At 37.1% G+C, this 14,763-nt stretch overlaps 1 protein-coding gene and 1 long non-coding RNA gene across 2 annotated transcripts in view; one reads left to right on the top strand and one right to left on the bottom strand.

The window, feature by feature from the left end:
• Positions 1 to 126: 126 nt before the first annotated feature.
• On the bottom strand, positions 127 to 11,670 carry LOC126830515 (tumor suppressor candidate 3). Its single transcript, XM_050560910.1, has 11 exons — positions 11,547 to 11,670; positions 9,908 to 10,077; positions 9,205 to 9,322; positions 7,240 to 7,322; positions 7,054 to 7,111; positions 6,259 to 6,399; positions 5,660 to 5,749; positions 4,991 to 5,054; positions 4,336 to 4,410; positions 2,911 to 3,001; positions 127 to 1,893 (listed from the first exon to the last, which is right to left on the bottom strand). Exons 1-11 carry the CDS (start codon positions 11,619 to 11,621, stop codon positions 1,878 to 1,880), a joined length of 981 nt encoding a protein of 326 aa, XP_050416867.1. The 5' UTR covers positions 11,622 to 11,670; the 3' UTR covers positions 127 to 1,877.
• Positions 4,644 to 14,763, top strand: part of LOC126830518 (uncharacterized) — a 52,125-nt gene continuing 42,005 nt past the window's right edge. The window contains exon 1 of the long non-coding RNA XR_007683854.2: positions 4,644 to 4,691. This is a non-coding gene — a long non-coding RNA (uncharacterized LOC126830518). The remainder of the gene's footprint in view (positions 4,692 to 14,763) is intronic.

The following is a 14,763-nucleotide window of genomic DNA, read 5'->3' as shown; positions in this document are numbered from 1 at the left end:
ATAACTATATAGTAGGCTATAATATAGAGTATCATGATGTATCAAAATAAAGTAGGCCTACTATATTGATGAGGAAGATTGCAATCCTACAGAGCTCCCTTTACCAAAAACAATAAAACACATGTCTTATTTAACCACAATTTTATTTACATTAAACAATTTGACAAAATAGATATACATGGAAAATATACAAAACAACAAAAACCAGATAGATAAATATGTATGGTAATTTCTGAATATTTTAACCCTACTCACACTACATTTTAATTACATACAAATTAGATTTGAAAAAGCATGATTCTAATGTTTGTGCTGTATTCATGTCTATGTATTTTTGACAAGTTTCCTTGTATTGTCCAATACAAGTAACTTTTCCAACTTGTAAATAAGACTATGATGTATCCCACACTCATGATTGTAAACTGTAAGCTCTTCCATATTACTTGCTAACATATTACAATTATAGTAAAAACTGAATAAAACAATTCTGATTAAAGCATTTTGAAAGTTTTACAAAGTTTTTGCATAGTTTAAATATCGAAACGTTTGAAACTGATAAAGCAAAACTATAATAACCACAGTATTTAAAGCCACTAATGTGTTTTTTTAGATATCTAATTTTTCACAACTTAATCCACCCAAAAAGGTACTTAGTTTATTATTTAACATTTAATTAAAGAAAAACACCACCAAAATATCAATGGCTTTAATCAGATTAAAAAGATTATAGGTAGCACAGGCTTGTTTATATTATCCGATGCTAAATCTTTGTAAATACTGAACGGAACTGAAGCTTACTGGGGCAGACACTTCTTTTAGAGATTCAACTTTCATAACATTGTAGTCTCTATCATCCATGAATATTAGTCTGGATGCATTGTCAACATTTGAGAATAATAGGTCATTGGCTAGATCATCTGATCTTTTACATTATCGTAAACAACGTCTAAGGGAGGTAACTAGTCCTAAAACAAGATGTTGATGCCCATGAAATTAATTTAAGCATGCCATTCAATAGCCAACACTTAAAATTTTTTATTGTAAAATTTCTCTCTTCATGGGCCACATCTATTTGTTTTTAATTACTGCGAATTCGTCACGATTCATGTTTGTTTATAACAATGCAAGTATTATGGGATTTAGTGTGGGAAGGGGCACAACTCTTACTTGACTTGATACAGAGCGAGAGAGAGAAATGGGGTTTAACGTCCACTTGCCACAAACTAGGTCATTTCGGGACTAACATATGGTTTAATTTCAGTGGGAGGAAACCAGATGACCCAGAGAAAACCCACGAGGTTGGACAGGCAACCCTACTCCTCTTGTCACATACAACCGGGGATTCAAAACCACACCAGTTGACTCAATGACAGGCCTTATGATACAGCACGCACATGCTTACCATTCGACCATCCAACCCCCCCCCCCCTCCCCGACTTGATACAGAGATACTGGATAATAGACCACATAAAAAACCAAACTAGGAGGTCCAAGGGTGACCGAGATAATAAAATTGTTGTTTGCAAGGGATTCAAAATCCATGGGATTATGATCAGCGGCTTTGCTTCAAGCTGACATTTCTAACAAAAAAAACTCTCACTTTAATAAATCAAAAATTGACTGTACATTACATGGATCATCTGTATTACAATGATGCCCTTATATAAAATATAAATACAGACTACGCTATTTATAATGCAGGGTATGGTTAACATGACCCATCATCACTAGTATAGTGATATGAATTACAAAATGAAATCTAATGGTTAAAACATAATAAAGAAGGAACATTAGAAAATTTAAAACTGTAACTGAAATGACTTTTACTTAATATTTAAAAAAGAACCTTAAAGGTAACAGCTAAGTTTTCATCCTCATTACTTGAAAAGGAAACTGAAAAAAAAAAAAAAAATTAAGGAAGCATTATGTAAGGTTTAGATAAAGAGCTGGAGAGAAATGAATATTGAAAATTGCATGAAAATTACTTTATTCTGAGCGAAGATATTAGCCTTTGAAGGTTTGCATCATTAAATGGCCGAACTGTTTAATCTACTTAATATAAGGCCCATCCGATGTCGAGAGTTGATTATGGTCTTGTCATGTTAAAGATACATTGTCCCGAAAGTATTTATCGGGTGGTTATTTCCAATAAAAGTATGGCAAATTTGGTATATATATAAAGTATAGACACCCAATCTTACTAGAAAAATACTGGAGTACCTCCAAAACACCCATGGGGCAAGCACTGGGCAAAAATGTCAGGGTATCACTAACTGGCAACCCGACTGTTGCTAGCTTATTGTGTGCTAGCTTGACTGAGGGAGCGGTTACTTCTTGATCAAATGGTTTGGCGGTTAGGGAACATTGAGGGGTGTCAACGTACAAAAGACTCTGCAAATAATCGGCAGAAAAAGAAGTTGTCAGAAAATCATTAACAATTTACTTAAGCCGCAACAGGTATGGTAAATGAAGTGAAATGACAGACATGGCGTCTAGCAACAGTTTATTTATAGCTTGAGGTATCTCCCTGCGAACACAAAGTTTTGAGAGGGATTTGAAGCAAATCTTTGATAGATTAATCGATTTGAATATGTTTTTAGTCCAAATATATCATCAAATCACACAGTTTGTATGTGGGAAAATATCTTTAATAAATGTCTAATTAATAGTTTATATAACATTTAAGACCTAAAGGCATATTTAGCTCTTGCATAATGCTTGTTTAAGATTTCTAATCCATTGAATAAGTCTTAAATTGTAATTTATTTTTTTTAAACATAATATATCAAATTATTTACATCCCATTCCATAAAGTCGTTAATTCAGTCAAACAATAATTTATGAAAAGATCCAAAGTCGACTTCAGATTACGGAATTTCAAGAGTATTTTGACAACACTAAATTAATTACCTGTATGGATAGCCTTGATATTTAGAACGGAAAACAGACAGTAATAAACTGAAGAAAATAGCTACACATCCCAATCCAACTAGGGCCATAACTACAATGAAAGAAATGTATATTGTGGTTAACAGTTAATTGATTTATGTATATTATATAATCCTTAAAGACCTGGGGGGTTTGGATTGCCTAGTGGTCTAGAGTGCCGCACTTCGATCACTAGCTGGCCGGTCACCTCTGGCTTGCGGCTGTTTCGATAACTGGTGTGAGCGTATGTGGCTTGGAGATGGGGGACCTTCTCAGCCTCGGGTGTTTACTCTGAGTACTCCGGTTCCCTCCCACAGGAAAGACCTCTGCGCATGCGCTAAGATAATAATAAAAAAAAAAATAAGACTTGTCTGTGATATGACCTTTGGTGGAAGCTGACGTTAAACACTAAGAAGAACAACAGCAGTTAAACCTCTTCTATTTAAATCAATACTGAATTGAATTGATCTGATATGTCAGGTCCAGAGGTCGCAGTGGATCAATTTCGAGTTGCATAAAAATACGCAGACATTCCAAAATTTTGCGTTTTTGCCCTCTACATCTGCGTGAAGAGCCTCTCAAAATACTCAATATAGAAGCATGTAAAGTCGTTTTGTGAACAACCCTATTTTAAGCGTCCTTATTTTATTGATATGCCTACTGTATTTAGTCTAATGACGACTGGCGGTTAACGGCATGTCTACGGTTGACGGCACAGTCATTTCAATCTTCTATTCAACAGGACGTAAAGAGAAAACTATCGCTATAAAGCCAACATTTGATTGGCTGAATGTAAACAGTATGTCTTGTTCTAGCCAATCCCAAGTCTTGTATGAAGTGCGCTTTATTGCTTCCAATAGGATAGCTACGTAGGCTTACTGCCATGAACTTATGAATGAAATAAGAGGAAATATAAAAAACTAGGGAGACTACCTACAGTAGAGGTGTGTAAATGCCGGGTGAAGCACATAAATTGTACAAACTACGACATAGAATAATTTAATTATTCTCACGTTGGGGAAATTTTCTGCATGTAAATTACACAGCGTCCGTCAATATTTGCGTTTATTTTGAAAAAAATGAGTGAAATACGTGAATTTTTGCAGGACTCTGGTTAGGTCATTTCGGGTCTAACACATGGTTAAACTTTATTTCAATAATTCGCTTGCGCATAGGGGTCTGTAGCAGTGGGAGGAAACAGGAGGACCTGGAGAAAACCCACGAGGTTGGACAGGCGACTCTACTCCTTGTCATGTGTTGACGCTTGAACACACAATCAGTTATCTCAACATTGACTTTATATATGGACATATAAAGTCACTGTTATCCCGCAAACTGTATACTCTATTTATAAAATTATATACTATTCATTTATTGTCAATAAAAAATATTAAATATATCACTTACTTCTTTTCTTCCTACCATCACTTTTCATGGTATGAGCTTCATTGAGCATTATAAATCCTACAACAACAGCTGTATCTAATATACAGTTAAGTTCATAAATTGTCTTATAATAAAATCAGTGTAGAATCTACTGCAAAGTTATGTTCATAGTTAGCTTTATTTTACTTATTTTATCCCTATCATGGTTGTTAAAGAAGAGAGAGAGAGAGAGAAAGAGAATGGGGTTTAACGTCCACTGACACAAACTAGGCCTTTTTGGGACTAACATATGGTTCAATTTTATTTCAATACTTTGCTTGCGTGTAGGGGTCTTTAGCAGTGGGAGGAAACCGGAGGACCCAGAGAAAACCCACAAGGTTGGACAGGTGACTTTACTCCTTGTCACGTACAACCGGGGAATCGAAACCACGCCAGGTGACTCAAAGACAGACCTTATGATATAGCGCGCACAAGCTAACTATTCGGCCATCCAACCCGCATGGTTGTTAAAACCTATTTTATTCAGTTATAAGGAGTTACATGTAGGCATAAGTTTCACACACATATTCAAATATTTTCATTCAAATAGTTTTACAATACATTAGAACAACAGCAGACTATCTTGGTTATTAAAATTTTCATTAAAATTGATCACTTTTTAATTGTTAAAGGATACTCAACAGCATAACAATATAGGTTTCCATTATAAATTGACCTTGGCTACTGGCATGGACATAATGCTGGAAAGTATAAACAGAACGCTAGAAGTCATTATACATGGATTTATGCAGCATAGAAAAACATTCAGTCTTCTTTATTTAAAGAAATGAAATAAAACAGAGTTTAACGTCCTACTGTTCTGCTCCAATTCAGCTAATGAAGACAGAAATGTGTTATGAGAGAAATTTTTCCCGGGTAGCGGCACTATGGCCTTCTCTTATATCGAAGATCTAACTGCCCAGGAATCTTTTACATGCACGCTAATGTATACACGGAACCTCGGTTTTTCGTCCCAACCAAATGACTAGACAGCTGTCGCTTGTCAGATCCTCCATCCTGCACCACTGACAAGGGGAAGCCACATCTGAAAATCCCGATGAACTGTCTCGGCCAATGCAGGGATCGAAAACAATCATTTTCTTCACCAATTGGTATAGAAGATAGAACCGAAAGGTACCAATCTCTTTAATTTAGGAATGACCACTTTTATAATAACCCACACTTAGATGTTATTTATACCCTTTAAATTATATCTATGCCTCTTTCACACTTCTGAAAATAAATATTTCAATAAATATATCTATCAGCTTTATTTAATTCAAGAAAAGAGAATAAATTACTGTACCATTTGACCTGTTTGAGGATTTTTGTGCATCAATGGTGGACCTCTTATATGATTCCACATTTGACCAGATGTCATAGCAAAAATAATAGCCTGTCAATCAAAAGAAATGTCATGTGTTAAATGATATACAAAATTACAACAATACAATCAAACTAAATCAAGCATATGCTGATACAAGATTAAAGGAGCATTATGGGAGATTAGATAAAGATTTGACAGTTCTCGTTATAACAGTTTAAAATTAGATAATGTAAAGAGAATATGCTCCACTCTGAACCAAGATTTTAGCGATTGAATTTTAGGCCTAGCCTCGATCTTCAATACTAAAGCCGGTACATCATCCATCACAAAATGTATTCAAATCCAGTAAATATCGCAGGCTAGCGATGACAGTGAGAGTTGATTATTGTCTGGATAAGTTAATTAATGTCTAATTAATAGTATAAATAATATTTCAGGCCTAAAGAAAGACCTGCAATAGGCAGATTTAGTTTAAGTAGAAGACAAGTAATTGATAAGATATAATCATTGCTTTAAATTAATGTGGTAGAAATTACTTGTTAATACAATTGTGCTATGTAATAAATGTAAGTACTTACCAAGGCACCTATTCCCCATGAAGTTTTATTATACAAGAATTCAAGATTATTACGTTTAAGGTAGAGTAGACCACCAATCAGAGAGAACAGCAGGGCCAGTGCCAAGGTACCAGAATAATTTGGTGGACGGAAAACCCGAACCTAAAAATAAACAACTTTTTATTAAATTACCTGGTAGCTAAGTCTCTAACTAAATGTCATCCAAAGTCTTTGACATTGAAAACATGGATTATTTGTCAATTTAAATCAACATTGATGTTGTGATCTTACCGGGAAAAGATGGGCTTCTGATATCCAATATTTAAGACAAAATAAACATATTACCATTCGTACACAGATCGTGTACCATATGTGCATTTCAGCACCATTGTAACCAGGGACTCGAAGGGTTACATATATTCCACAAGGGACTCGAAGAACGAGGCTAGACATATTCTACAAGTCATGTCAAACGGTGGCACCACATTCTTATCTAGAGAGCATGCACAATAAATACTATCGGTGTAAACTGGAATAACCAGACGCTAGACATTGCCATCCGACTGAGACTTCTGGCATATTTCGCCGAACATAACCAATTAGAAATTACAGTAACGATTGAATATAAGTCAGTTTATATACATTCATATTGCATTATCATATGCGTTCGACCCATTTGTGTCAATTTCTAGGTCCCAAATATTAGCGATTGATCTCCTTTAAATTTATATTTCTGGTAATGGTAGAGGATCTGCAAGACTGTATTTTATGTTATTAGTAATTTTAACTACACATTATTGACTTTTAAAGTTTTACCTGGATGTCTGTTCTTTCTTGGACCCATCTGGCTATTTGTTCAGCAGCAAAACCAACCCTGTCAAATAATAAAATAATTTAAACCGAGGATACACAATATACTCCTCATTAATCTCAAAACTTATCCATTCAATTCATGTATGCATGAACAATGTAAATAAGAAATAATTTTAAAATTTGTCTTACCGATGAATATCCATGGTGTCACCCTTCTTGGGCTTTCCTTTAGCAGGAAAGTGCATAAAAACTGGTGCAGTATTTAACTTCAGCTGGAAAACACAGAATAACAATAAGTAAATTAGTATCAAAAGAAAAGGAGGTTGTAGAAATTTGAGATATTATATAGTTGACAAACATTATAAAATCACCTTTTCTTGTTTTGATAAGGAATGAATGAAATGAAATGAAATGGGGTTTAACATCCCACTGTTCTGCTCCGAACTGGGCTAATGAAGACGGGCATACACCATACAGTGTGCTATGAGGGAAATTTTGCCCAGACAGTGACACTACGGCCTACTCTTATATCGAATTCCAACTGTCAAGGGATCTTTTACGTGCACGCCAAAGTGTACATGGGACCTCAGTTTTTCGTCCCATCCGAAAGATATGGCAACTGTCCTTGTCAGGCCCTATGAATGAATTGAATAGAGTTTAACGCCATACAGTGTTCTATGAGAGAAATTTTGCTTGAACACCAATTGAATTCCTACCAGGGATCGAATTTGACGGACGCAAACACGCAAAATGCGTGTTGATTTTGTAGACTGCGTGTCACAAAATATGTCACACGGAAAAAAATGCGTGTAACATTTTTTCGCTTATTGTTACTGAATAACATGATTTCTTCTTTTACGCAAAATCAAGATGATAATTATGACGAAAAACGGAAATTCTATAGATTATTTTGAGTCCTAAGTTCCTTGCAAAATGTAAATAAAGCGATGTCTATATCCGGCGTTTTGTGACATCTGCGCATGCGTTTTTCCCCCCGAACTGATTGGGGTAAAAATCTTATATTTTATCGGCTTGGAGTTTACCCTATTCAATAAAAACAATACACACATATCATAAATGACCTCTTTTAGTGTTCGACTATCTGTCCTTTCATTATTGTCATTATATTCCATTAAACAAACTCCAACATCGGTCAAAAATATACGTTGCTTTCACGGACACAAATTGACAAACAGTTTATTAATAGTAAAAAAACATGTACCGCCACAGGGATATATGGCGGTTTTGATTTTTCTGGATGATATTTAACACAAATATTGAAAAAATGTTTACCTTTTGATGTTATTTACGACATTTTATTGCTTAATGATGAATAAATACTATAATATAAGGAGTTTTGTTACGTCACGTGACTTCTCGCTCACTTTTCCACCCGTTAGCATTATCCGTTTCTTTTCAATTTCTATAAATCTTGACAAATTGTTTATACCGATACTTTGATTTTCTAAAGGAATCATTGATTTTCAGATTGAAATAAATTTTAATAAAGCAGAAATATAAATAATGCCGAGAGTTCCGGTAGACTGATTTAATTATCATTCCCTTTCAGCGTCGGACGTACGTGTCATGCATAGCTGTCCGTGATCCGAAAAATTGCTAAATCAATGGACACTTTTTGACATATAGTACTTATGTTTTATAGTTTAATTTACTATCCTTGTATTATATAATGCATCCTCAAGAAGGTATACGCTTGAATGAGAAAAAAACGAGTTTTCAAGGGTAGCTATAAAAATATGTACGGCCGAATTAACACAAACTTTTTTTTATGTTTTTTCATTAAAGAAAAAAATTGCCCCTTGAATTTCTTCAAAATCCTTTTTTTGCTTGTACATTTGAAATCAACAAGCAAAATTTTGCTTGTGTGTTTTCAAATAAAGTTCTATCCCTGATTCCTACTGACAGGGGTTTATTTACATGCATGCCAATATGTACACAGGGCATCAGATTTCAGTCCCTTCTGAATGACCAAACATTGTTCCTGGCCAGACTCTCAGTCCTTCTCCACTGACAAGAGGAAGCCATGCATTACTCATGGTTAGTGAGCAAGTGCCTTACTCACTGAGCCACTGTGGCTCTCCCTTGCTGTGAGAGAATAAATGATCTTATGGTTATGGAATAGTTATTACTTACCGACTGAAATACATCTGGGCCCTCATCATAGTCCACCATCGTAAAGAACAGACGATCCGAAAACTGCTGAGAATATCTCCAAGAATTAGCCAGGATCAAATATTCATCATTTGCTTGTCTAGAATAAGATATTTAATTTGACATCAATATTTAATAATCATAAATTAAATGACACGCTATTACCCTCTAATTCAAGACAGGGAAATACTTGCCAACTGCCAATTCATAACATTCAAGGCACGGATATATTTGCCAACTGTCAAATCATAAATTATAATAGATATGAACATAAATGATCTGCATCTAAGCATGCTGCCTGAAGACAAGTTAAATCACCAAAGTCACAGAATCTCTTTAATTGGATGCATTGGCCAAGAAAGTTCATCAGGATTTTCCAACGTGGTTCCCCTTTTGTCAGTGATGCAGGACAGAGGGCCTGACAAGGACAGCTGTCTAGTCATTTGGATGTGATGAAAAAATGAGGCCCTGTGTATACATTGGCGTACACGTAAAAGATCCTTTGGCAGTTGGAATTCAATATAAGAGTAAGCCATAGTGACGCTGCCCTGGCAAAATTTCCCTCATAGTACACTGTATAGCGTATGCCCATCTTCAATTAACCCAGTCGGAGCAGAACAGTAGAATGTTAAACCCCATTTCATTTCATTTCTTTAAATGGAATATAAAAATAAAGATAACTCACTTGCAAACTGAACATTGCCTTTTAGATTGAAGAGCTGTCAACATAACAATAACAGAATAATTCTTTGGTGGTGTTTTAACCAATTCCCGGAACTTGTCCCCAGTCAAACGAATTACAGATTTTTTGTTGTTCCATTCTGTTAGTTGGGAAACTTTATCTGATAATGAATCCTGGAATGAGAGAAGTAATTGTTAGCTCTTTTATTATTTATGTACAATGGGGTTTATGACCCAAATCTTACAGAGAGAGAGAGAAATGGGGTTCAACGTCCACGACACAAACTAGGTCATTTCGGGACTAACATATGGTTCAATTTTATTCCCATAATTCGCTTGCGCGTAGGGGTCTTTAGCTGTGGGAGGAAACCGGAGGACCCGGAGAAAACCCACAGGGTTGGACAGGTGACCCTACTCCTTGTCACGTACCACCAGGAATCGAAACCCCGCCAGTTCACTCAATGACATACATGTACCGTATGATACAGTGCGCGCGTGCTAACCATTCGGCCATCCAACCCCCCAATTCTTACAGATATAGAATGCAGCTTTATACAGACAAATAGGGATGAACAAGAATTGTCAGACTCAGAGGACAGCGTTACAATCTGATTAAAATACAGATCTATATTTCGTTTTGTTGTTTTATACTTTCGATGACCTACACTATGTGAAAATCTGACCGGTTGTAGTAAAGGGTCTCCTCAGAGGTCATACGAATGGCGTTTGACCCTATGACGTCAGACATTTATTAATGAATCAGCGTTGAAGTTTCTAGTGGTTTACCCACAGTTCCGTGGATGGCAAGCCGTAACAGATGGTTTCATTGGCTAATCCCTCACGCCATCCAGAAAGCAGGTTATATAACAACTCTCCCAGATCCTAGTGTAATACAGACAAATAAAAGGAAATTTTGAACTATAAAAAAACGAAACGAAACAGAATATGTGTTTTGATCAGAGACCAGTCCTAAGGGAACTAAGAAGTCAAAGAAGCTTTTTCACCATCCATTGTTAAAATATATATATATTTGGAGTGGTGGACTGGGTGGCTAGATGGTTTAACCCATGTGTGTTAGATCATAAGGTCTGTCATTGACTGAGTCAACCAAAGTGTTGTTTAGATTCCCCACTTGTACATGACCAGAAGTAGGGTCGTCTGTCAAAGCTCACAGATTTTATCAGGGTTCTTTGGTTTCCTCTCACTGCTAAAAGGAGGATTGAGGTGTTTTGGGGCATGGTATTTAGCCACTGCTTTTCTCAAGAGTAGTGTGCCAGGGTCAATGAGACAATGACCATATAATATAAATATATAAGTATAACATTCAATAATAACACTGTTATTATATCAGATTATCAGTATCACGTACTACCCTCTAATAGTGTTGTCAATATTCTAGGGATTATTTTGCTCAATGGTTATATTCATGGGCAGGTCCTGCTTAACTATTAGTTGTGTTGGGTATAGGGGTAAATAAGATTATTTAATTATATAATATTGTAGTAAACTAAAATTGCCAGATTAATAAACAAATGCTGACGACAATCTAACTTCGCCGGTTCGTTGACAAGTTCACCGATTATTTTCGGCCAATACCAGGCTCTTCTTTCATTCATCCAATTGAAATAGAAGAACATAGTTACCTCCTTCTTTTTGTAAACAGAGTTTGTTACAGAAATGCATATTAATAATGCCAAAATCTTAAGAAGATGCGACATTGCAGTGTGCACACTTCAGTATTAATTGGAAGGCCGACGTGGATGTAATCATAATACCGATTGGTTAACATAGTCTAAGCCAATCAAAGTAACTATAACAAACGACGAAAGCTTAGTCACGTGATTTAGGAATGGATACACGACACTGTGCTGCGTCTGTATTACTACAATGAATAAAATCTTCTGTGTAGGCCAACCGTATCGTATTTTTTGTTTGGGAGCTAAAATTTCATTGTGGGATAAGCATCAATAAATAATGGAATATTATTACTGATCATTGATACAAGTTTTACAGTTAAAATAAAAAAACGAAATGGGGTTTAACGTCTTACTGTTCTGCTCGGAGTAATAATAATAAAAACAAGTCGGGCATATATACGGTACACAGTGTGGTATGTGGGATATTTTGCCCGGGCAGCGGCACTATATGGCCTACTCTTGTATCGAATTCCAACTGCCAATACGTGCACGCCAATGTAATAATAATAGGGGCCTACACGGATCCTCGGTTTCGTCCCATCCGAAGGACTAGACAGCTCTCCTTGTCAGGCCCTCCGTTCTGCATCCCTGACAAGGGAGGCACCACGCCTGAAAATCTGGATGAACTTTCTCGCCAATGCAGGGATCGAACACCCGACCTCCAGGCTAGCGAGCCAGCGTCTTACCCACTTATCCACCGTTCAACCCTCCACAGTTAATAGTAAGTCAATTATGGGATTCGTGCAAAAATGCAAAGAAAATGGGCGGTGGTGTTGGGGAGGGGGGGGGGGGGTAGTGACGCGTGTCGGGGAAGAGCGTGTCGCGAGATGATTTAGGAGTAAATAAATGTCTAGATCTACCCTCATTTTTTTTCCCAATCCTCGGAACTATGACGCCGAACTCGAGTGGCGTAGCACTAGTATCGGCTAATCAAAATTAGCTTGGTATCCAGCAATTCACCATGTCATCGAATTATTGACTGGCGATACAATTTGGAATAAAAAAGGGTTTCTGGAGTAAATATTGACCTGTCGATTTCCTTGCAGATGTAAACATCTGAAATGGTCTCATATTAAATCTCCGGGCATCTAGCCTACATTTCAAAATCTTCGGTGCTTCCGTGCGGGTGCCGGGACTCCGCCGTCGATACAACCCACCAATCAGCCCCCCCACCCCACGCACACACATACACACTTTTTAAAACCTGGCCCCGTCACTGGACCGCACACACCAGGCAAACCTGTGGACAGGACACCACAGACACCACAAACAACAAACCCACATATCAGGTCAAGTAAAGGGATCCGTGAATGGAATTATATAGCCGGTCCTCTGAAAACATTGCACCTTTGAGGGCTTGGGCTGCCCGTATTTAGATGATTTGAAACACACCTGCTTGGTTAATTCTTGACTACAAACCTGATCCAGCTTGATGGGTTGGGGTGGGGTGTGTGGGGGAGCGTTGAATAACGCCCAAAAACAAAATGAGATGGCATAAACACTTTACCAAAAAATAGAAAGCCCTTCTCCAAATATGAAAATCTCTAAAATGCAGGTAAATTAATTCAAAACGATCATCGCATAAGTTAAAGATAGTGTAGGCCTACTTTCACGTGGTTAATCCAGGGGAAAAAATATCAACGAATCAATATCAAAATAAGTATACATCTTTAACGCAGTGGCGGCGCCAGGGGGGGTGGGGGGCAGGGGGGGATTTGCCCCCCCCCCCATTAATCCGGTCTGCCCTCTGTTTGCCCCCCCCCCCCCCCAATAATTTTAGAAAATAAAAAAAAGTATTTGTGATACGTCTCAGTAATCAATACCTTCTACGGTGAATAAATCCCACATCCCCACTCAGTCACAAACTTGCATGTTGTAGAGTATTTCCGACAGTCTATTTTTCAAAATTTTCTTGGCGAGGTCCCCAATGGACTTGCTACTTTGGCGCTCATAAGGGGAATTCGTTGAGGTTCGCATCCGTTCGTTTGACATTTTGTTCTCTAGTCAGATAAACTAGTGATCAGGCGACGAACGGTATCTGGGCAGATCTATTTATCTCGACGATCGGTGCCTGACAGAATACTGTCAGACAGCATTTCCGACAGTAGGACTCCCTACTTTGACGCTCGTGAGTGGGCTTCGTCGTGATTCGCAAGTCCGTTCGTTTGACACTTTACCTCATCGATCAGTGCCTGAAATACTGCCAGGCTGCATTTCCGGCAACCTGTTTTTCAAAATTTTCTGGGGGAGGCCCCCTACCCCTAGTTGAAGCTCGCGCCTTTGCCCCCTTAACCTTGGACTTTTCCCAAGCTTTGCCCCTCCAATCACCGACGGCTGGTGTCGCCACTGCTTTAACGTGGAATTATGAGATATTAGATAAAGAGCTGACAGTTCTCACTATAATAGTTAAAAAACTAGATGATGTAAAGAGAATATGCTGAAAATTTCAGTCAAATTGCTTCACTCTGGACCCATATATGAGTGCTTGAATTTTAGGCCTAACGTCGGTAGATAAAAAAACAAAGTCTCGATTGTTCATTTTGACATTAAATCAACGATCACAAAATGTATTCAAATTCAGTAAATATCGCAGGCTAGCGATGGCATCGAGAGTTGATTATGGTCGATGCGTTAATCAAAGTAACATTTCAGGCAGATTTAGCTCTTGCATAATGTATGTTTAAATAATGTATAGGTAACAATGGTAAAGGTTTAAAACATTCAATAATAAAAGTATGAAAAACAAAGTGGTTACAAACCCATTTCTCCCAAATTTTTAAAACAGTTGATTATTGACAAAGTTCACGACTTCAATAGTTGCGAAAGATATGATCAAATATTTACAAGCAGTAGCCCACATCCCGGAATGTCTGATGATGTAAAGACAATGTTTTAATATAAGTATTTTTCCGTTTTAAACTTGGTGGCGATTTTTATGCAATTTTTGTTATGTTCTAGAATTCGTTATAAGCTAGACTTGGGCAATTAAGCGTATGAATGAATAAAATCGGGTTTAGGTTCTACAATTGAATTCCATCTATCAAGGGCTGTTTTAGTAACTGTTCTTTAACGTGCACGTCAACATGTACGCGACACAACCATAGGTACACGACACCTCGATTTTTTGCACCACCCGAACGACTATAGACGCTTTTCAGTGTCA

Source organism: Patella vulgata, chromosome 8, assembly GCF_932274485.2.
Source record: "Patella vulgata chromosome 8, xgPatVulg1.2, whole genome shotgun sequence".
Classification (NCBI taxonomy): Eukaryota; Metazoa; Mollusca; class Gastropoda; family Patellidae; genus Patella; species Patella vulgata.
Note: the sequence above shows the minus strand (reverse complement) of the source record. Positions and strands in the feature narration are given on the sequence as shown.

What these genes read in the sequence shown, in the direction of transcription:
- LOC126830515 (XM_050560910.1), bottom strand. Translation starts at nt 11,621, where the DNA reads ATGTCGCATCTTCTTAAGATTTTGGCATTATTAATATGCATTTCTGTA. An exon ending in CATGGGGAATAGGTGCCTTG is followed by an intron (nt 5,750 to 6,258) that starts GTAAGTACTTAC and finishes TTTGATTGACAG; the next exon opens with GCTATTATTTTTGCTATGAC. An exon ending in ATCCTCAAACAGGTCAAATG is followed by an intron (nt 5,055 to 5,659) that starts GTACAGTAATTT and finishes TATACTTTCCAG; the next exon opens with CATTATGTCCATGCCAGTAG.